The sequence below is a fragment of the Diuraphis noxia genome, unplaced genomic scaffold (genome assembly GCF_037042655.1).
Source record: "Diuraphis noxia isolate RWA-SAM2 unplaced genomic scaffold, SU_Dnox_SAM2 contig0003, whole genome shotgun sequence".
Taxonomy (NCBI): Eukaryota; Metazoa; Arthropoda; class Insecta; order Hemiptera; family Aphididae; genus Diuraphis; species Diuraphis noxia.
Genome location: NW_028301713.1, coordinates 20,340,672 through 20,364,735, shown reverse-complemented (window position 1 = coordinate 20,364,735; position 24,064 = coordinate 20,340,672). Strand labels below are relative to the sequence as shown.

Genomic DNA, 24,064 nt, shown 5'->3' with positions numbered 1-24,064 from the left:
GGATGTAGTATCTGTGCACCGCTACAAACCTACTTATTTAAATTGGCACAATTATCTGTGCAGGATACCTAATTATAATACAATTTAATCCAAACTTTATAATAAACTCGTCAACTTTAATAATATTAGCTACTTACCTACGTGTAGGAAATATGAAACATTTTGTTAAATATAATAATATAGTAGTTAGTCTATAAGCAGACTTTTTTTAATACCAAAATTAAATTTCATATTATGTAATATATATATATATTTTTCAATAACATTCATGAGCGAATTAAAATTATTATGTTGTGTAAAAAATGTTTTTTTCTAATAAAGTAATAACGTTAACTCGCTACGACTCTATCAAACTACCAATAAATAATCAATTATTATTTTTATACATAATGAACAAGTTAATTTTTTCTACATTTTATTATTGTGTACCTATATATAGTATAATATATATAAAAGAAGTTAATTGATTTTATAATTCTATTAAATTAAATTAACTTATTATTTTTTTTTATAAATATACTACGAAAAATAGCCATTTATTAAGAATATTCATGATATTTATTTTTTATTTTTTTTATTGATCTGAAATATACATCGACAACTAGGCCATTAGTACACGAATTTTTGATTACATTGTTAGTATTTTAGTATTTACATGATTACATTAAATTAATTTGTACAATTCTGTTTTTTTTAAGAATAAGATTAAGCTTTCATGATATTTTAAATATATTATTATCGAGTAAGCTCTTGAACAATAAACTCGAATTGAAATAGGTTTTAATAATGTATGAAGAGTAGAACACAGATATTATACCAGTTATACACTTTACTTTAACGATTTAAGGTCAATATTTAAAAAAAAAAACTTTATTTCATTATTTTCAATAATACCAAAACAATAACTACCATCATATGCAATTTAAAAAAAAGCGGGTAAGTGGATGTCGCTTTGCTGTACATTAGGTGGTGGGGTGGACCTCTGACTATGGTAGGTTAGATTTGAATGCAATATGATAGGTATCATTGTATACGAAAAACGATTATGAACGGAGAATAAGATTTGTCAGTCTAGGATATATTATATTTAAATATTGTCATAATATATTCTATTTTGAAACAAATATTTTATTTTTCAATTAGGACGCATTTTGCATAAGGCATGGTTAATCAATTTTTCTAAAAACATTGCATGTAGTTATCATAATTCATAATACCTTATATTATATTATCATAGATATACATATGCCTGATTTCATAAAAATTTAAAACTCAAACACTCAAAACATTTTTCCTATAATGACGCTTCGAGTTTTCTCTATAGCTACTTGAAGAAAAACTTATGGAAAACTTGTATTTTTGAACCTTAGGTATAAATACAAATAATTTTATGAATTTTGAACTATAAAATAATTTGCAAATATTCATGGTTTTGACGAATTTTTGTCAATATTTGAACTTCAAATGCTAATAAAAAAAAATTGTGCCTATGTATACTTATAATTTTTTAATCACTATAAGAATAATTTATGAGGAACATTGTATTAAATTTTCAAGTATTTTTGGTCATCCAAAATTTTTTTACCGACACTCCAAAAAAAAATTCCCATAAAAATAGAAAATTTCAGTGGTCTATAAATAACTAAAAAAAATCAAAATTAAAAATTAAACTGTATATAGATAACACTAACATAAACATTTGGTGAAAATTTCAAGTATTTACAGTGATTAGTTTTTGAATTACAACCATATAAAAAAATAGATTTTGTCGAAAACTGGTTTTGCGTAAAAATTCCTGTTTTTCTGTCATTTTTTTTTTTTTTTTCTCGATATTTTTGAAAACTGTTGGAAAATGTTAACTTTTGACCTCTTTAATGAACCAAGGATATTCATTTTTACATCAGAAACCACCCCTAAAGTTTGAAATTGAAGCATTATTTCAACTAGTTATGCTGCACACAGACACAAAAACAAAAAAAAAACACACATCATTGTAAAATCGCAATACATTCATAACTTCGTTCAGAATCTAAAAATTAAAACCAAATAAATACAATTATTTTTGATATATCGTTTATTTATTTTCCGAGTTCAGTTTTTATAATAATTATAATTAAATTGAATCGTAACCAATATTTTCATAACAATACATATAGGTAAAAGGCTTCAATATTTATTTTATTTTAATAAAATGTATCTGTTTAAATCCTCGAAATATTTATTTTAAATTTTACTACTCCGCTTACTATAATTTCCGTATAAAAAGATTCAAAAAAAGGCTAATGTTATCAGTAAATACGTTTATACAAAAAAAAATACTACAATATTTTGCACTTATATCTTCAAATAAGAATCCGTGAAATGATAAAATTAAAAATTAAGGTATAAATGGAATTGAACTCGGGAACACTAATAAAAAAAAAAATTTTAAATAGAATTTGCTGTGAAAATACTAATGTGTAAGAAGTAATCTAAGAGTGGTAAGGCATATAAATAAATCATTTGTTATTGATATTCAGATGAAGAAAAATATATCCTTTTGTTTAGTAATGGGTGACATTATAATAATTATAATAATATTGTATTATTACTTCTGGTTTAATTTGGTCACGTGACCAACGACGTTTTGGCCAATTAGTCGCATCCGGAGAAGCAAGTAATAGCAACTAACGACTCGTGAAAAAATATAGTCATCTATTCGCATAGTTCGTACTTGTGCCCGCGTTACTTCGCCAAAAGTCACTTTCTACCCTTATTTAGTTTTCCTATTTAAAAAGTACACAAACAAAAAACTAAAAAAGTCGACTTTTATTGTTATATGCATTTCATTTCAACCTTTATTCTTATAATCGATATCAAATTACTATAACGCCACTGATTTGATTTTTGTTCGTAACTTTTAAGTGTTTTTTTACAACCAAAAACAGGTCTGATGTCGTATATATGGATTATTATATTATATTTTACGGTGAGAAAACGTCATTCAGTATAGTTCTTACACAGGTACTGAAATAAATGCAAGTGTATTGTCACTGTATTTAATATTGAACATTTTTGTAAGTCGGTAAATATTGTATTATATAAGCAATTAACGGCTTGTAGGTGTATACTATTAATGATGATTTCAGAAATATCAAAAGTTAAAATTATTGTTAACACTATAATAAGAGAACCGACGACGATATTATGGCGTGTTATGTAAATAGATGGCTAAAATTTGTTCGATCATTTAATTCACCGAAAGTAGTTAATCATTCCGAACTAATATTATACACGCGGAAAGAACCAATTTTCGAATTTTTTTATATTATACGTTTCATAATCTATAATATACTTTTGAGTTTAACTATAGGTTTAAATTTTTTTTTTTTGCTCTATCGTTGAACTAACATAAATAGTTATACATCTGTAATAATAATAATAATAATTGTAATATAGACTATAATATTGTTTATGTAACTCGGGTCATTATTTAACCGATTGAGTTCGATCTCAGTTCATCAGCTCTGCAATGCCGCAGCGATGTGTAGGTACGACTTATGATATAGGCTAACCTATGTGAAACGCTTTTGTACCAACGATGTATACATTAATATGGCGGTATTAGGCTAGGCAAGGTCGGTCGTTCAACAATGATAATATGCGCTGCACGTTACAATCGAGGGGAAATTGTGTAAAGAGCGGATGGTCTAAATTGAACCGATCGTTCATACGGTAGGCGACAGCACAACACAAGCGTTTTAATAATGAGACCCGCAGACGTCTTGCAGGCATATTTCATGTTTTACGAATAAAATGCTTAAAAAAAATGGATACAATTATACGTCGAAAACTTATCTTAACGACCGTGAAAATCTATATTTTATTAATTTTTCGTAAAAAAGCACACTATATATTGTAGTTAGATCTTGAAATATTATTCGACAGCGGTATAACACCGCGTACAATAATATTATGATATTATTATGTATAGTTCTAGAAGAATTTAGAAAGTAATTAATTCTATTTAACGCATTTAGATTACATAAAAAATATAGCGAATTTCGAATTCAAGTAACCAAGTAAATGTATAACCTGCCATTTTGACATAAGCCACAGAGTCACCCATTATTGTCAATAATATTCGTATACAACAAATATAATTAGTAAATTAGCGACGAAAACTAATTTTTATATGCAAAAATAATAGTTCACCAATAACTAACAAAATTACATTATTTTAACTAAATAGGTAATATTATATACTAGGTAATAATAATACGTTATATTTTTTAATACATACACATTATTATTTTGTCGTCACACTTTCACTTACATAATTATTATAATATAATATTGCTGACAACATTATATACCATTATACGGATGTCGAGTAATAATTTTTACACAATCAAAATAACACATATTTTGATCAAACAAAATAAGGTTCGAAATAGGAGATTTTTACAAAAAATACGATATAATACGAATATTTGATATTTTTCGTACCGACAACGATCTGCATTAAAAATGTTTTTCATTATATGGATTTATGTTTTTATGTGATTTATTTAGATTTCGCGAAAGCCTTGTACCTGTTTTCGGTATTTGTGTTACTTGGATAATAATATTATTATTATGATATTATCAAGTATAATTTATGAGGATTAAGAAACATAAATCTTTTAAGCAATACTAGTTTAATTCAAAAGACGATATCAAACAAGAAATTTAGGTATCAAAAATTGGGGACGAAGCTACAAAACATTATATCTGTAAAAAGTATAAGCAAACATGAAAATCATACGATTCGAGTGAGATAATATTGTTAAATTTATTCCCAATGGCCTTAGTTGCCGCGGGATAATAAAAAAAAAAATAAAATAAAAAAATATTGTTAAACGAACAGAAAATTATATTGAAAATATATTCATTGAACAGCAATCAAGAATCATCGTACAATATTATAATACGAAGTTAATAAAAGTAATGATATTATTATTGTGCATAAATATTATAATATTAATAATAATAATAATAATAATAATAATAATAAAACACGCACCTAATAATAATAGGGTAGATACTAGATATATTGGTAACTAATTGTTAACTTTTTAAGTACCTATCAATGACATTTAATTTTTTTTTTTTTTATCTGTTAAGCTTCACGAGTACGCAGGTGTTGTGTGATTTTCATTCTAAATACCTAGTTTATGTTACTCGGCCAACTAATATCAAATAAATCTATGGTACAATTTATTATACAATTTAACGTTTCATAAATAAAATATTTTCGAACTGTTATTTAGGAAAGATTAATAAACTGAATTATTACCGAAATATATAATCTGAATATATTTACACAACGTTAAGTAAAAAATATATGTAATACGGTAAAAAATTAAATACAAATTATTATTTTTTTTTTTTTAAATTTTAAATTACTTAGAATTCAGTATTTTATTATGAGATTGCATTATTTAAATCGCGAACTAAAAAAAACCTAAATTGAGCTATAATAACTATAATGTATCAAATGTACAATCACCAATATGCATGGAAGCGTTCGGAAGTATATAATTATTGGTAATTTTGTTGTAAACCGTAAAATAAATTTTTAATGTTTAGGTATAGATTCGAAAATTTCACTGATTATTTACAAAGTTTATTATAGCTTCGTTTCAAAACAGAATTGTTGAGCATTCATGAGATTTCGATTTATTTAATAGTCCCTTTATTAATACATAATATAGACTATTGTAGGATTGTTTTATGAGCTTGTCATTTTTTTTTTTTAAAATATATATATAGGTATTATATACTCTTATAATATTTTTACTCCCCCATAACTTTGTTTCATGAACGATTTGACGTTAAACAAGTCTTTCAAACACTCCATTGAACGATCCGATAATTTTATTTTTTCTAACACCACTGCGATATTAATGATTTTAAACCGAAAACGGGCTAATTCAAACGAATAACATCATATAAATGTTGCTCACATATGGTAATAAGTTTTTTGACATAGTTCTAAGCACAGCAATTATTCAATAAAATCAAAATAATCGCAATAAATGACGTGTCCTATACGTCATATAAGTTTATTTCATAGAATACTTAATACCTATATACCGACGACGGGAAAAAAAATTCACAGATATTATAAATAGCTGCAAATATTGCATCGGTGAATTCTTAGTCATAACTTATAATAAACCGACCGTGTATAATATAATAATGTAAGAGAAAATATTTTAAATCAACGTTTTCATATCACGTAGGTATACCCACAAAGGTCCGTAAACAAAAGCCCGCAAAATACCGACCGTCAGCCAAACATTTACATATTATTACTATTATTATTATTATTATTATGTAGGTACTTAGCTGTCAGAATTATTGATGTTTAGAAACTACGAAATTGGTATGCAAATACCGCACATCGCGGTGTGACAAATTTTAACAATTTCAGCGGTGCGTGCGGTATATTAATTAATTTCTGAATAAATCTTTTACGCCAATGAAACCATAATAATATTATATTACCTATAACAAAACAAAACACACAATACCCACGCCGAAACGTCGCTGCAGCTAATTACGACTTTAATTTAGCGATATGAAAATAATATCTGGTCGAAAAAATTAACAATAATTTTTATTAAACCGTTTTTGCTATACTAACTGTAATTTTATAGAGCATCGATGGTTACAATTTAATTCCGTTAGCCATCGGTTGGCTACTTTTACCACGTTCTATACTTGTACTATTGTGTACGGATATCTACAGATACTGTTTGCATATTCAATATTTACGAAAGATGTCAATCGCCGATAAAACCGTCGTGCATTTATATACTTGATAGTTTATTTTTTCTAAATCGCCATATAATAGTTCAACGTGGCGTCAGTATAATAATAATATAATAAATTATTTCCATGTGCGGACTGATCGTAATCAAAATATTATTTTCAACTTCAAACGTAGTCAAAGGAAAATTATAAACGAATAATACAACAATAATGAAGACAATACATTCGGCCAAAAACAATATTATTCATAACGTTGTCGAACAATAATATTATCAGTATTTTAACAATTATCGTGGAGAACTTGGAAAATATTAATTTCGTTCTCAATTTTATCCAAGTGTTAGGTACCTAGGTATACGGTTATTTTCCTGCAGGTTTCGAGTGAAAAAATATTCCCAAGGATAAGCCGCAGAAAATATTGATTTATTATGAAATTATATATTTGAAAAATAAATGTAATTATTTAGGGGAACAATATGTTGACGGTCTTCGCGGATCGAACACTTCCGAGGTATTTCGTTAAATTTTTTTTTTTTAATTTTTTCTTGAACGTGCCTTTTCATTTATTATAAACCATCTGTTTAAACAACACCGTGGAACATAAAACGCTCGCTACTATTTCGCCCACATGTTTTGTCGTCTGTGAGTGTTCAGTAGCGTTTTCGAAAACGAATAAGACGTGTTCAACAAGTTTAATGAAAAACCGTACGTTAAAAAAATGTTGACGAATCACGAACTGATCAAAACATCGAAATTGTATCTAACAAACATGATAATATTATGTATTTACGATCCTCGCTCTAAACGATCTATGTGTATTTTTATTTTTGGCGATATTAATATCATATTATAATTTCTTACACGTCTTATTTTGATGATCTTTATTAATGAGCTAACCGGAAAAATATACGACACTTAGATAGGTACGTATGACCTGCTCCGATCGGAAATCCGCGTAGTTTTATTAATAATTATAATACAATTTATTCCATAATAATAGAATGCCGATTCATAATCAACGATGCAGTAACGATGCAGTAACGATGCATGTAACGATCGTATTATTCAAGGTATTAATATACTATCAAATAATTCGCATAGTTTTACTATACGTCTATACAGGACGATTCGTACCGCAAGCACGCTCAACTCCTGCATTTTATTTTATTTTTTGATTTATTAAAAAAATTATGAATTTTGGAATTTATAAATTTACTCAAATACTGAATTTTCAAGTTCACGAGATGTTTCATACTGCTCTATAACTCTCTCAAAGGCTTTGTACCTAGTATGGCGATACAAAATTCTGTTCAGATCTCTGATGCATCCGCATATTCCAAACCTAAAATAAACTCCCATATTCCAGTCCGCTAAATAAGAGAGGCTCACCAAGCTGGTGGAAAACCCTTTTGACTTGGGGGAGAGAAGTGTTTTTTTTTTCAATTTAATTAATATAGAGGTCAGTATTCGGGAGATCTCGACACCGGTGAGTTTTTGAAACAGGTTAAGCACCAAGTGTGATCTATATTGACCCAACATATACTTACGACTTGTCAAAATGTTTCTTATCTGCAGATTCAGTAAGTTTGTCTAAAATCTGACTTGTCAGGTTAGGCCACATTCCACACTGAATTCCATAAGAGAGAATATGTAGGTAAAATTAAGGTTTCGGAGACCGTCAGCGAGGACAAAGACAAAAATACTGTGCGTAGGGCATGAAGATGACCCTAAATGTCACTTTTGACAAGTCACACTGTAAGGCCGATAAATCCACGTGGTGCTATATGAAAAATTGCATTTTTTGTCGAGGCGCTCGACCCTTAACGACGACGATGAAGTGTGTGTGTGGATGGGGGGGGGGGGTGTTATTTGGCATGAATCTTGCACTGACACAAGTCGGATACCTATCGTCGGATTTGTGTGGGTTATCTTTTTCGCTGCGGAATTTTTTGTAGTCATTTTTTAGCTGTTTACTAGAGATTGTTACAATTTTAAGAACTTTGTGTATCTAGTGAGGGGTTAATTTTATTTACAGAGGAATAATTGGGTTCTCGATTGAACAAAAAATGTAAGCTTTCATATGTATATATTCCCAGGACTCTGCGAGCAAATTCTGTTTAGACCGTTTAGGGTCATTTAAAAATAGCGCCAAACATCAGATTTTGAACTGCTGCGTATCGCACAAAAAAAAAAAAACAAAAAAAGATTTGCTCGGTCAATCATCCTGTATTCAATTGTTGTTCAAACGACGAGAGAGCGTGTTATTGTACGTCGATAAATATACTTCAAAGAGTTTCCGTTCGATCTCGCGAGCTTAATAACAATAATATTATTATCATAAAGTAACGGAGCGTACAGTAGAAAATAGTGAGCGAAGCGATCTAGGACAAAAATCGACGAAACGGAAAGTGGAAGAAAAGGAAACGGTCGTCGTCGTCCGAGGCACATGGGCCGTCGTTGCGTAATATCATTATGAGCGCGCGCGCGCGCCGATAGCCGGGAGCACGTGGTAACCGGCAACTTATCCCCCCTCCGCCTCGCCGCCATCACGCGTGGCCGCCGTCTCGCAGTGACCGCGGCGGCGGCGGTTGCAGCAATCGCGCGTGCACTTACCGGCTTGGATGCTGTTCAACGACACGCTACTGAACCGACGGTCGCAACCTCCACCGCCGTCGTCGTCGTCATCGTCTTCACCGTCGCCGTACCCGTAGCCGTCGTCGTTTTCGTTCTCACCCGCACCGTTGTCCATCAGCAGGCGGTTCCACGCGGCCGCGTCGTCGCCTAAAGCCGGGCCAGACGGTGCCGTCGTCTTGGTCTGCGGCGGCGACGAGGAACGGTCCGACGATGACGCCGCCGCCGTCGATGGCGGTTTGCCGCCACGGACAGACGCCGTTAATCCGTTCTGCTGGTTCTGCCGGTGCCGTTCGATGAGCATCGTGTACTTCTCGACCAGACGGCACACGGACGGAAACGGCGGCGTCGCCGGTCGCTGTTCTCCGCTGTACACGGCCGCCACGGCCGCCGCGCCCGTGCGCCTACCGCGGCGCCGCAGACACTCGTCCGCCATGAGTCCTCGGCGATCCCGGTGCGGTTCGGACGCGATCACCACCGCCGCCGCCGCCGTTCGCGCGACGGCGACGACGACGACGACGACGACGACCACCACCACCAACACCACCACAACCGCCACAACCGCCGGCGCCGCTGCTGGTGCTGCTGCAGGTACGACGTCGCGGGACTAGGACTCGGGACATCGGTCCGACCGTCGCCGCCGTAGCCGACCGCCGTGGCCGCCGGCGCCACACATATACGACCGCCGCGCACTTTCTCCTTTACCGCCGCCGCCGATCGCGTGTAACCAGACGCGCACGTGCGAGGGCGACGTCAAGTGCAGAAACCGAATAACGAGATCAGCTATCGTTATTATTTCGCCCCGCGACGCTATCGAAAAGCGTTCCGCGGCAGCTGATATCCCGATGATCAGACGGGAATACGAAGGCGAGATTATCCGTTTTTTTTTCTATTTTACCGCATTTCTCGTACGACGATATTTCGATGTCGCAGTTAAAAACAAACGCGGCGCACAAAACGCTCCCTTAGCGCATTATTATCGTAATAATTGGGAGATGAACACGAACTTGGGGGGGGGGGGGGACACGCGTGCGTCGACGGAAAACGGACGGGATAATCACGCGTATGCGCGCGGAACCGGTGTGTCGGCGGTACTGAAGACTGAACGGTCTGAATGCGCGCGCGTGTTCGTCGGCGGCCGCGGCGGCGGCGAACCAGTTTCACCGGGCGTCGTTGTTTTGCGAAATTGGACAAGGAGACGGCGCGAGAGCGCACGCGCGAGCTCGGCGTTGCGACGGAGGCGACGCCGATACAGACCGAACGCCGACGACAGCCGCAACCGCGGCGGCGACCTTGGACGACCACCCGACCACGGTTCTCGGGGAAGTGTCACGACCGCGGCCACCACTCGGCGATATACTTTCGTTCGCGTACCGATAAATTAAGCGTTTTCGCGCTAGGACCTTTTTTAATCGATTGTAATAATATTTAAATAATATTCGTTCGACGGACGGAAATTCGGCGAAGAATATTTCACGATTTCAATACATAATTTTTTTTAGATTAAAAAACATAAATATATCTATCGCCGTTAAGCACAGGCGGTGGTCGAGAGTTATATAGCACTTGTGAACAAATTGATTATAAAATAAGAAAAAGCGGACAAGAATTGAATAATCAATACAATAATAATAATAAAAATATTAGAAAGACAAACAGACATGACCTGTAGCATTTGCATAATATTTGTTTTAAAATTATCGCAAAAATACGAGGGTACCTAATCTATACGTATTATAAACACGTTTCGTGTTAAAATAAAAACTAGTTAAGTAATTTTATTCTGCGTATAAATGCATACTTTTAGGAGGTTGTTTTGTTGCTCTTAATAGTCATATTATTTTCATTTTTTTTACTTTTTGATATTCATATTTTAATTACTTATGTAATAATTTGACATAATTAGACAATAGTGTAATTAAATCGTACAAAAATAAAAAATTTATAAACACAAATATAATAATTTTTAAACTATTGAGAGCCCCTGCAGTCCCCACAAACTGCAGAGGTGATGGCGGTAACACTATAACGGTTACAACAAAATGTAGTCGGACACAATTATTTTACCACCGAGACAAAATAATTTTACCGCCACCGCTGTAGCGTGTGTGTCGACCTTTATCAATAAATTTAAATCTTATAATTTTTGTTTGAGTTGAATTTATTTTTATTTTCAACATAATAATAATATTATATATTTATATTCTATTACCTACGTGTTTCCTGGAAGCGCTTGGCCTGTTAGATTAATTTTCCGTTTATTAATTTTATTTATAAATAAACAATTGTCATGGCACAAAATAACGACTGAGCTACACATTACACGGTCAGTGGTCAGTGGTCACATAGACTAAAAAAACGCGCCGTCGTAATAATATATTATTCACATTCGGTGTGCCTTCTTCGCGTTCTGTTTGTGATTTATTTTATAAAAGTTTCATCAAGACTAAACTGTGTATTATTTATATGGCTACGACGGCCATGTTATTAAACATCTATAAATTATAATTGAATTATGTATAGGCAATTGTAATACCTAATTATTATTTATGTATTTTTAACGCTAAACATTTTTTTTTCGTTGCGTATCCCAAATTTGCTTGCATCTAATCGATTTTTTTAGAGCTACAAGTCCTCTGCCCTGGACATGACATAACAACAATATTACAATAAGCTTTTCAAAATACTAAAATTTAAATTGAAAATGTTTGAAAATACGTATAAGTACTTGGTTGGAACGTGAAAAATATATCGATCAAACGATCGATTGTATCCGAATGCCGTACTTCTATGCGAAACGGACAAAATATAACGAGAAGCCGATGATGTATCAAATATCATGTCGGAAGCTCTCCATCCAGATGCCGTAAGTCACATGATGACCATTTTAATTAAAACCAATCTCATAAAAAGTTTTTAATCGGTTCTTGTATTTATAATAATAATAAGTAAATAAATACTGTATGGCCTTAAAAATTGTTCACCAGCTCACATTCCTTGTATGCCAATGGCCGAGGCTTATTTATTTAAATAAAAACGAAAACAAATAAATACATTTCACGTATAGGCATTAATGATAATATTGTTAACATGCAGGCAATAAAAACGTTAAACTTAAATATTCATCACACTGCAGAATTGATCGATTCAGTTGGTGTTTTACTGTAATGGCGTAAAAGAGTTTAGTCAATACGATTGAAAAAGAAATTTTGCCATAACTTCTTGCAACACCTCAGCGATATGGTAATTTTAAGAGGATGTCAGAGCTCTGTTTTTCTCTCTCTCACTCTCTCTCTCTCTCTGACCGATGACCGACACGCAATACATAGACAAAATCCATTTATTTGTTTGTTTTTTTTTGTGAATAATCTCAGCTTAAGCCCGCATTGCAAAATCGATATAGAATAATATTTTCGAGGGAATGACATATCACTACTTGTCAAAATATCGTCTCAAAACTATCGTTATATAAATCATTTAAATATTTAAAATTTTTATTTTTATTTCAAAATTTGCGAATTCGCCAACAAGTCAAATAAAATTAAAATATTAAACCGATAGGTATTATATGTCATACCCTCAAAAATATTATGGTCCATCATTTTTGTAATAGGTAATTTTACTCTTAGGTCATTCAAAATTCATAAAAAAAAAAAATGGTTTTGGGTGAAAGTGCAGTGTTATCTACGAGACCGAGAGAGAAAACGTATGTATTGAACTGCACACGATGACGTCCTCTTAACCTTTTTCGAATCGACGGGGAACACTTAACGTTTTATACGATTTTCGCGAAGCACAACCGTAAAATAAAACGATATTAATAATCATATCCGTTTTTAAATTTTACAATATATTAAAGTATATATATGCATCATGTACAGCCTAAAACAGTTTACATGGCAGCACTTATTGGGCTAGGTACCCTAAAAAAAAAAAAATAATAATAATAATAATAAAACAGTAGTGAATAAAAAAATCACACAATTTTACTGATTTTAAAATTTTGGCCGAGCAGTCCACGGAAAGCGGGTTAAGAACCACTGCGATATAGCTAGTCGGGAATACTAAATACAGATATCATTAGTTCACAGTACCAAAGTACAGCTGCGTACTGAAAACGGATTTAACGTACTTTGGTACGTATATAAATGCAGTGGTGTGGTGAGGAGGTTTCCATGGGCCTTGGCCTAGTTGGTTATTAGATGGGATGGTTGGAGGGTTTGTGGGTTGATAAAATATTTAATACTATACATGTATACAATTTTTTTTTTTAAATAATTAATATAAGATTATCCTCTGCATTTGAATTTTGTGTAAATATTAATTTTAGGTGGGTGGGTAAATTGCTATTTTGTATTTGGCCCCTGGTCAAATAGTAGTTCGCCACGCCACTGTATACATCATGTATCTCGTAGTGTACTACTTAAGTAGGTTATAGGATATTAAAATTTATAATAAGTTTATGTACGACAGCTACCCGATCACATACCCAAGTGATGGTAGGTTAGCTCGATTGATCTGTCGCGTTTCAAAATCGAATTTAAAAATTTTCTAATTTCTATAAACAAGTTGCGAAACAAAGGGTTAGCCCAAATGGCCATTCCCCTCTCCCCTCCCCCCATAAGCCGTGTTCTTAATGAATATTTACAATGTAAAAAAAGAAATATTGACAGCTTTTATGATAAAAAAAAAATCTTCTATAACGATGAAAGTTATAAATTACCTATTGGACTTTCACGGTCGGGCACATTAATTATATATACTATATTATTGTCAGTATACCTCATAAATATAATATTATGTAAGTTGTCTGTGATAAATGTATGTAGATAATTAAAAAAAAGTTAATTATTTCAACAGTATATTAATTATTCAATAAATATTGTATTATTTAATATTAAACATCATCTGGTAATGTGTTTTAATAATGATGTAAAAATTATCTTTAGTGCAAACAATATTGTATATTTGATTTTCATAAAGTTATTTTTGATTGGCCCTCCTCTTTTAGATGACTCTGGCCACGATATACGCGTATATGTACAATTATTGTGTTTTGACGACGAATAAAAAAATCATTCGAGCACTTCCTCGTCGTTTGTAACATATATAGTGCGAAACTACGGTCCAAGCCAGTCTGGCTATAGCCTCACCCAATACTGATTGGATAACACGCCGACTTACAACAATAGCATTTAAAATTTAGATAAAAACTTATTTTGTAATAAGAATTTTTTTCATATTTATCTTTTGGCCTAAAATTTTCTATATATTTATAGTCTCGCCAATGGGGTCATTCCGTTAAAAATGGCTTAAGATTTTTGAGCTTTTTCTCCATAAATCGTTTCGACGTAGATGCCTTTACTGGACTACAGTCAACGTTTTTCGTAAATCTTTAGTCTATGAATTCAATATTCAATACTAAAAATCATTACAAATACTCTGAATTAGGTACCTCCACACATTATGATAGATACGTCTATAAGGACACAGTGCGCAAGACTTTGGCTATTATTGGGGCAATAACAAAACTATTGTTCATGTCGAGTTAAATAATAATAATAATAATGATAATATGCATAATACCTGTAGGCACCTATATAAGTAATAAAAATAATTATAATATATGCCAACCATGCAGCTGCAGTGTGCGGCGGTAGCGAATGCGATCAACGCGTTTTAATACAACTTTAATTTATGTAAATATAGTTAATGTTATACACTCTATCTAAATATCTAAATGATAATAACTTACGTAACGAACACTGAGGAACCGCCGCGGTATAACATTATTATGTTCGTACATGTATAATTTCTGACGTCGGTAACCATACACGTACCTATATGATTATATTATTGTTTATTATTTAGAAAAAAAATCATATTATTATATTTAATACCTACCTAATATATATATATATATATATTATTTTATTAGTTTGGCTACTTTGAACTGCTTGAATCACTTAATTACTATTTGTACGGTGCGTAGATAAAAAATAAAATAATTTGAATAAAATAATATCAAATCTTATATTTTTACCTATACAGTACAATTAATTAATAATTATTGAAATATTAAGTTTAATGTCAAAACGTACTATTTTATTATATTCAGTGATGCTTCTTCTGAACGACCTAAATTTTCATATTAAGTTTTTTTTTCGGTGCAGGTTATGAGGTAAAACCAAAAATATCTATTCACCTAACTGCACATTAGTCGTCAAAGTTTATCGCACCACGCCAGAAGTTTTCGTGTCACCGACTATAATAGCATTTTTCATATTTCAAATTATTCGATTTATTTTATCAATTAATTGTTTTTTTTTTTTTAATTTTAATAGCATTGCGAGGGGTTATGACCAAACCGATTCAAGACAAGTCACTGTGTGTGTGAATCTATAGATTATAGCATATATGCTCCAAAACGAGAGTACTCGATACATAAATGTATTTTATTTAAGCACATAATATGGCCTAATTTGATTCATTTATCATCAAAACATTGATGCATTTTGTTTGTTCAAGACATTTATTAGATAGGTGAAATGCAATTTTTACTCTTTTCATGATTATTTTCAATGCGATTCAAAAGTTAATTGACCCCAGATTAAGTTTATTGAAACATTCCGAGCAGTTCAACACACATTATATAATTGAGAAACCGTCATAGAATTAATATTAGATGATAATATTAAAATCTACTATCTCATGATATTTACTTTAACAGTAGGTAAGGTACTTAACGAGTAATTACGAATTACTTATAAATTTATAGTATTGATACGTTTACTTTTTTTTAAGTGCTCAAACAAATTATTGAGTTTTTACCTCGTACACTATCCTATAGGTATTGAACTGTGCACTACCCATGCAGTGCAGGATAAATGTCAGTTCAAAGAAGTCTCATCTATAAAAATGTCTCGTCAGTCATCAATTATAAAATTAACTAAATGTATTTATCACATCCACATTATGTTCGTCTAATGTTCACAATCTAATAATAAAGTACTCGAATATTATTAGTGACGTTTTATTCTTTAGCACTTATAAACAAATAATAATGTGAAATGCCCGTAGTTATATGAATATCTTAAATATTATTTTATCACATTATGAAAAAATATTTAAAATAAAAATTGTGTTTCTTAAAATATGTATACGTTATGTACTCTATAGTCTCTAAAATATCCAAATTTTCGTACTACACACATAGTCCCAACCCAAATCAGTTCAATCTAAATTATACATAGTACCTATCAATTTTATTATATTAATAATAATATGTATTTACAATAAATAATTTTATTTAAATAAAGTATAACTTCTGTTTAACAAATTTAAAGACTATTTAAAAAAATTTGTGAAATAGAATTTTTGTTGAAAAAAAATTTTTTTTTATATAAAACTCATTTTAAGTGTACAAAATGCATGGAAATAATAAAACATAATATCAGTAAAAAAAAAAAAAAAACAGAATTGTACAATTTAATTTAATGTAGAAAATGTATACTTAAAATACAAAAATGTAACAAAAAAAAATTTCTTTTACTAATGGTCTAGTTGATGTACTTTGATCCATAAAAAAAAAAAATAAAAAAAATATCAGTAAATAAATAAAAATAAACTTAAATTACCTATATTAAGTATGTAAATTATTATGGTTTTTTTTTTTTTATTCTTTGTGGTCGAAGAACTTACTAATATCCTGTATTAATATTGTTGTTTTAAAATTTTATAGAATATTATTATAAAGGTTTAATGTGAATAACAAACTTTTAAATTTCGTACTACACACTGAATTTTTCGTATTACACAAAGTGTGTCGTACTACACACAATTTTAGGAACTGGTACTCTATATTGAATTTATTTTTTTTAGATTATAAGTTTATAATATATAAACGTCTTGACTATTTCCTTAATAAAAAAATTCAATTATTTTAAATCTCAATACAATTCTATGGTAACAAATTGTATATAAATCATAATTTATTTTCAAATATCTTTAACATAATATACTATATAGGTAATAGGTGTTGGTTAAATATATGTAGTGTAATACATTGTATGAACAATTGTTAAAATGTCTTACGACAAATCAAAATCGCCAAAAGATTATAAAAAAGTATTCATTTCATCTCAAAGGTAATATATAGTACAATACGACATAATATGAAGTTAGAATTTGAATCCGTTAGTTTTTTTTTTTTTTCAATAAGTTTTAATTAATAATCAAACCACAATTATTATGAATCACTAAGAAACCTTTTGGATAGATATTATATTTTGTGTAATATGTATATTGTAAAACTAACGTTAGTATTAGGATTCTATGTATATATATATATATATATATATATATATATATATATATTAACAAAGGGGTTTAAAGATTTTCCGTACCTTTCTTAGCTTATTATACACAACATTTCAATACTTATAAAACTAAATTTATCCAATTTTAATAAAAGTTAATGTCTTAACTGATGGAGAATTACTAATCACGAAGTAGTTACATACGAATTATTCCGTAACAATTTTGTATTTTTTTACGTACTATTTTATAAATATTATCAAATATCATAACATTGTATCCACACACTATTCAGACACGCTTAAATGCTTTATTTTTATTAAGAACACACTAATAATAGGCGACAGTTCAATAAATTATGTCACGACCATCGAATACTGGAAATCGTAGATACTATAGAGTACTATGAGTTATAATATCGTGTCCTATGTTTTTGTCGGAAAATATCGTATTTTGGGAACCATGGCATAAATTGACTGCAATTGTTTTAATAAAAATATGCTAGAAACCAGAAAAATACTAGAAATGCCTGATGACGACTTCGAATCCCTCAGCCCAACCCATGAAAATACCAACAAAATAATTTCATTTTTTCAACAAATTGATATGTACAACCTAATTTAATGAGCTATTGTATATTTTTATGTAACAAAAAAATGATTTATATGTAAAATTAATTTAAGAAACTATTGTATCATTTATACTTTCATTTTTGTTGCAAGCTAATAACCTTAGCAGTTGAAGCTGTACCATGAATAATAAAAAAAAAAAAAATGTTGTTGTTTTAGAGTTTCCAAGACGGGGAAATCCCTCTTCACACGTCATGTCATGTTGTAATATTATATTAGTTTAGCTCAGCAAATTCACTTATGGTATTGTACCTAATAAATATTACAGATTGTATAAATATACTTTTGTCTGAAAACAAAATTTCAAATAATATGTTTTTGGAATGGGTAAAGATATTTTGGATTTTAAACTCTACCAGACTTTGCTTAAAGACAATATGGTTTATCACCATATAGAAACGCAAATCGACAATACTTTTATATTATTATAAACATATTTATAGTTGATAAAATGTCTTCAAAGTGGAAAATATCAAGTAGAGTGCATATTTTTTACTTTATAGGCCTGTTTAATACACTTTTCTAGAAAAACATAAGTTTTATTTAGTTTAAAAGCTAACAAGAAAAATAAAATTGTTATGGCAGTGACATGTTGTAATTTGAAAATCAGCTTTTCACTGATTAGAAACATAATATTACAAATTTAGTGATTTGTTCCAGTTCAGTCTTATTTATATACTCATATTATGATGCTATTGATTGCATTTTAAAAATTTAATGATTTGAATTAAATTAAATCATATTATGCATGTGATAAAATATATTATTTCAATCAAAAGCTCAGGTATACATTGTAGATGTGCACTATCATGATTGTTGAATTACAAAAAAAAGTTTAATTCAGTTTAAATAGGCATGTAATGTTATGTTAACATTCTATACAAGTCAAAACTTATTAGGCAGTTTAGTATAATTTATGGTAAATATTCTTTACGTTAAAATAGCTAAAATACTTATAAAAAATAAATAAATAAATAGTAGTTAGGTATATAGCATTGTTTTACGATATTTATCAACGTGGATCTAATTGTAAAGAAAAAAATCTATATATTTTTAGGAAAGACTCTGAGATGAAACATGTAGATAGAAGTTCATTATCATTAAACAATCGACTTGTTTGGATTCCTGGAAAATCAAATACTTCTATGCATAACAATAGTGAGTTAAATTGAATTATCGTATTATTATCATCATTAAGTTCTTTCATGAATAACATACATATTATAGGTAACAATATATTTAATGAGATCATCTGGCGGTTTCTCTGATTAAAATATTTTTTTTTCTCTATTTAAAAATGGCTACCATTGAATTGGCTTCCAATTTTGGGTAAATATAAATTCGATCCTTGAATTGGCTCGTGAAAAATGTATATTTAAATTGGCTCCTTAAATTGTTAAATATTATTTTTTAACCAGGGATTCTCATATTATAGGCGTTTACTTTTACGATGTAAAATCCAAATATATTCAACTTTTTATATATATTATATAGTACTCAATCTGATACAAAAATTATTATAAGTATAGACCCCGAAAAATAGTCTAATATAATATTTTTGTTTAACTTATTGATTTTTATGTATAAATTTTATAATGACGCACTTTGCTAAAATACTGTCTGTTTTTTTAATTTTTTAATATAATTTTGTGTAACGAATTACGAATTATTAATATAATTAACTATAAATTTTTGAAAAAAAAAACGGTAGGGAGCCAATTCAACAGTAAATTCTTGGGATCCAATTCAAAGGTACTTAGTAAGGGTAAAATATTGACTATCTGTATTGGGGAGCCAATTAAATTGCTCCGTTAAAAATATACAATCTATACCTGTTGGCATAATAAGTATATGTGTTTAGAGTATAATTTTAAATTACAGTAATTTATTAACATGTATAGAGAAATCATCCATTAATGACACTCATAGCTTGCGATTAAAATAATTTATATTTATTCATAATGTTTGGAAACACTTTTCATAATATACATTTGTCTGTGATGTATTCTTAGTTTACAGTAATAATAGAGAAATAAATAGTTCGTCCACGTCAAATCAGTGTAGGGAGATCACGGATAATCATAATTCGAATACTAACTTATTGGAAACAAACAACACTTATACCATTGTTAACATAACATCTAATGGATCATCACAAGAAGTAAGATGGTATAATATCATAAACTTAAGAGTACCTATAGGCTATAGGTATCATAAATTTTTTTTACGACAGTTTTAATTATTGACAACTATTTCTCAGTCATGTATTGTATTACAAATATTCATTAAATCTGACGTGTAAGAATTTTTTTTATTGTTGATTGTTTTCTTTAGAAAGTATCAATTAATGCATTGGCTGCAGATACCAGACAAGACATTGTTCTTGATCAACCACAAAAGAAAATGGCAACGAAGAAAAATGATTGTTATACGGTAAACAGTAATCACTTATTACGACTTATGAATGAAATTATAATATTTACTATTTATATTGAATATAGTTTGACATTATATTACTATTATAGATAGGCACCTATACATAAAATATGAAATTTATTGAAGATTTTTTCGAATCACCCGATAAAATCAATCATGACTTCTATATTACACAATAGATATATTATATTTCCATTTAAATCAAACAATCAATTCGATCATTAGTATTTTTGTGGGGTTAGAGTTAAGTGTAGCATGAGGTTGTGTTTTGGGATATGTGTGATTCAGTTACATTCTTAAATTTTTCTCGCCTCGAGATTTTATATGATCAGAGAGTGTGCTGCGGTTACCACAGGTATAGGACTCAACAGCGATTTACCTATAATTTTATAATAATTAATATTTTTAACCAGTGTGAAATGTTTTATTCGAGACGTTGAAGGGAGGGAAGCGTTTGATATTAAACGAACAATAATTGTTGTTCGATTTATTCGTATTAATTATTGTTTATTTTGTGAACTCTTAGATTTTGGCCCCGTATAGTAGGTACTGCAGTTTCAGCAAAGTTTTGTGAAGATTTAGTTTGGTGTGCAGTGAAAGTTTTGATTGTGAACTTAAGAAATATCTAAAATATATATAAGTTTTCGGAAATGAGAATTTAGTTGATGTTTTGTGTTGTGGAGAAGATGTGCTCAAGTCAATTTTTATCGCAGTGGATTCCGCGACATTGCATTGTTTGTGAGATTGGCATTACAGTTTCACTAAACGAGAGAAAAACTATTGATGTTACTTGATGATAAATTGATCAATATATTTAACATAATTATATGTAGATGCCCAGGGTTATTGGATTTTTGTGAACTGATAGAATTGCTTTATCGTCAGCATTTGTCGTTGACAAAAATGAAATGAGGAGAAGTAGGTTGATCGCTGCTGTACACATTTTGTTGAGAGAAAGAGATTTTTTAGGGGAAGAGCTGTATAGTTATTACGCCTTGGGGAATTCTGGCTTGTATTGTAGATGCGGCTGAGTAGACTGAGTAGAGACACGAAAGATATTGGACAACGAATTGACAATCATCGAGGTAAGATCTAAATTTAAAAGAGCGAGAAAAACAGAAGGTATGAGGTTTTTAATTTTAAAAACTAAGCTTTTATAGTTGTACATTGTACATGCCACACCCGATCAAACGCCTGTGGAATATCGATAATAATATTGTATACGATATCGCGATTTAATACAACAGATTCGAGAGTATTCAGAGGGGGGGGCGTATTGTTTAAAAAAAAAATTAAAATTAAAAACAATAGAAGAACAACCGAGAAGGTAAAATTAATGGTAATTCATTTGAACGAAATTAAAATATTGACAAAATAATTTGTTTTATGTGTAAAATATTTTGCAGAAAAAATCGACGCATAATTATACTGATGATGGTTCTCTGGCAACAAAAAACGGACCAGATGTCATTTATTCTGTAACTGATCAACACACAAAATCATTAGACGATTGCTCGTTGACGGATTGCACAGAAGATGTGATTCAAAAGGAAAACGATGATGAGTTTGACATATTTTTTGTAAATAATCAACGGCAGTTAGAGATTAAAACAATAAATATTTGAAGTTATCATCATTATTGGAATTTAAAATTGAAGACGAATAAAAAGTGAAACTTTTTAAACAACCGATAATATTATATTTTATTATATTTCGTTACTCGATTCATTGAAAATTTTTGTTTGATTATAAACATTTAAAAAGTATTAAATTAATTTATATCATTTATATGTATTAGCAAACCATATATTATATCATGACACAACTCAATTTCTATAAACGAAATTTTCAGAGTAATTCTAAGTTGTATACTAGGTATTATAGGTATCTAATACTTGGACTTGAGTCTTAGAGTTCAATACATTTGATAATAATTATTTTTAAGCCATATTTTATTTTATGTAGACTGTCATGTAGTGAGAAATAATTAAATATGTGGAAAACATGAACGATTTGCACTTAAAATTGTTCAAATACGTGAACATAAAATAATCATTCAACTTTCACCGTCGTACTTATAGTTACGAGTTGCGATGCGATAATGGCATAATACGTATGATGTGGGTAATTTCTAGTATGTTAAAATTTTAATATATTTATGACGCGTTGTTAAATTTATAATAATTAAACACAAAATATCAACAACGAAAAATAGAGAAATGCAATTCATTATATTTTAATAGAAATTAAATAAAATTCATATAATATTCATAAAAATTTCATATTACATTTTTTTTTTCTACGAATTTGATTTCAGATTTAACTTTTTGCCCTTTATCCACCAAATCGTGTGTGTTTAAAAAAAAAGAAGATTTTAGTTAACCGTTTAGGAAACAATTAAATGTTAATAAATTTAAAGTGTGTAATATTAAATTGTTGTTCGATAGTAATTTATCGAACTAATAATCATCCATAGTAATGTACTTTTTGTGTGCATATAATATAATATAATAATATGGATCAACGATATTCCATTGCTCTGCAATATGATATTAAATTCGGGTGGGTGACTCAGCAAACCAACTCACACGCCAAGGTACATGTACAACATAATCGAACAAAGTAACTTATACTTCGCAAATAAATCACAGGCATCCATAAAGCGTACGACCTCAAAGTAATCTAAATCTTCTAACCATATTGTTACCTACTTATTAGTATTCAAATTGGAATGCCAAAATACTTAACGAAACAAAGCATATCCATATAACATTTTCCCTCCGACATGTGTGCAGTGTGTGTGTGTGTGTGTGTGTGTGTGTGTGTGTGTGTGTGTGTTCATACTGAATAACTCGTCTAACTCGATCATATTATATATGTTACTAACTTTTGATAATCGCTTAACCGAGGCAAAGCACATAAACATGATCAAACCAACATAATGTTAACCTATCCTAACCACAAACCAACTATTTGGAACCATCGTATACTGGGAAAGTTACGTTGAATATTAGTGATAATAATAATTATTCCTCTATTTTATTTGTTATGTCGATTTATATTTTATGTTATAAAATCATTGGTAATAGGTAAATCAACTGTGCAACTGAAACAAATACAAATCTAAGAGTTTTGAAATATTTAAATTACTCAAGTCCAATATCGATGCATAATAAAACTACCTGTTCAACGTTACCTCACCGATAATGAAGCAATTACATTAGTGAAATTAATTTGGATAAACTAATAAGTGG

At 30.3% G+C, this 24,064-nt stretch overlaps 2 protein-coding genes across 3 annotated transcripts in view; one reads left to right on the top strand and one right to left on the bottom strand.

Moving 5' to 3' along the window:
- The window catches only part of IP3K2 (Inositol 1,4,5-triphosphate kinase 2), a 260,945-nt gene extending 250,429 nt beyond the window's left edge, over window positions 1-10,516 (bottom strand). The window contains exon 1 of the mRNA XM_089221869.1: window positions 9,412-10,516. Coding sequence (XP_089077995.1) covers window positions 9,412-9,865 — 454 coding nt within the window. The 5' untranslated portion in view covers window positions 9,866-10,516. The remainder of the gene's footprint in view (window positions 1-9,411) is intronic.
- Window positions 10,517-10,737: 221 nt separating this feature from the next.
- Window positions 10,738-22,551, top strand: LOC107170011 (uncharacterized). Of its 2 annotated transcripts, none has more exons than XM_089223653.1 (5): window positions 10,738-12,295; window positions 19,432-19,532; window positions 20,387-20,535; window positions 20,709-20,807; window positions 22,217-22,551. In XM_089223653.1, the coding sequence occupies exons 1-5, from the start codon at window positions 12,207-12,209 to the stop codon at window positions 22,433-22,435; spliced, it is 657 nt and encodes a 218-aa protein (XP_089079779.1). In that variant the 5' UTR covers window positions 10,738-12,206; the 3' UTR covers window positions 22,436-22,551. The 2 variants fall into 2 exon arrangements, with proteins under 2 accessions (XP_089079779.1, XP_015375491.2); XM_015520005.2 differs by lacking the exon at window positions 10,738-12,295 and adding an exon at window positions 17,426-17,576.
- Window positions 22,552-24,064: the final 1,513 nt, after the last annotated feature.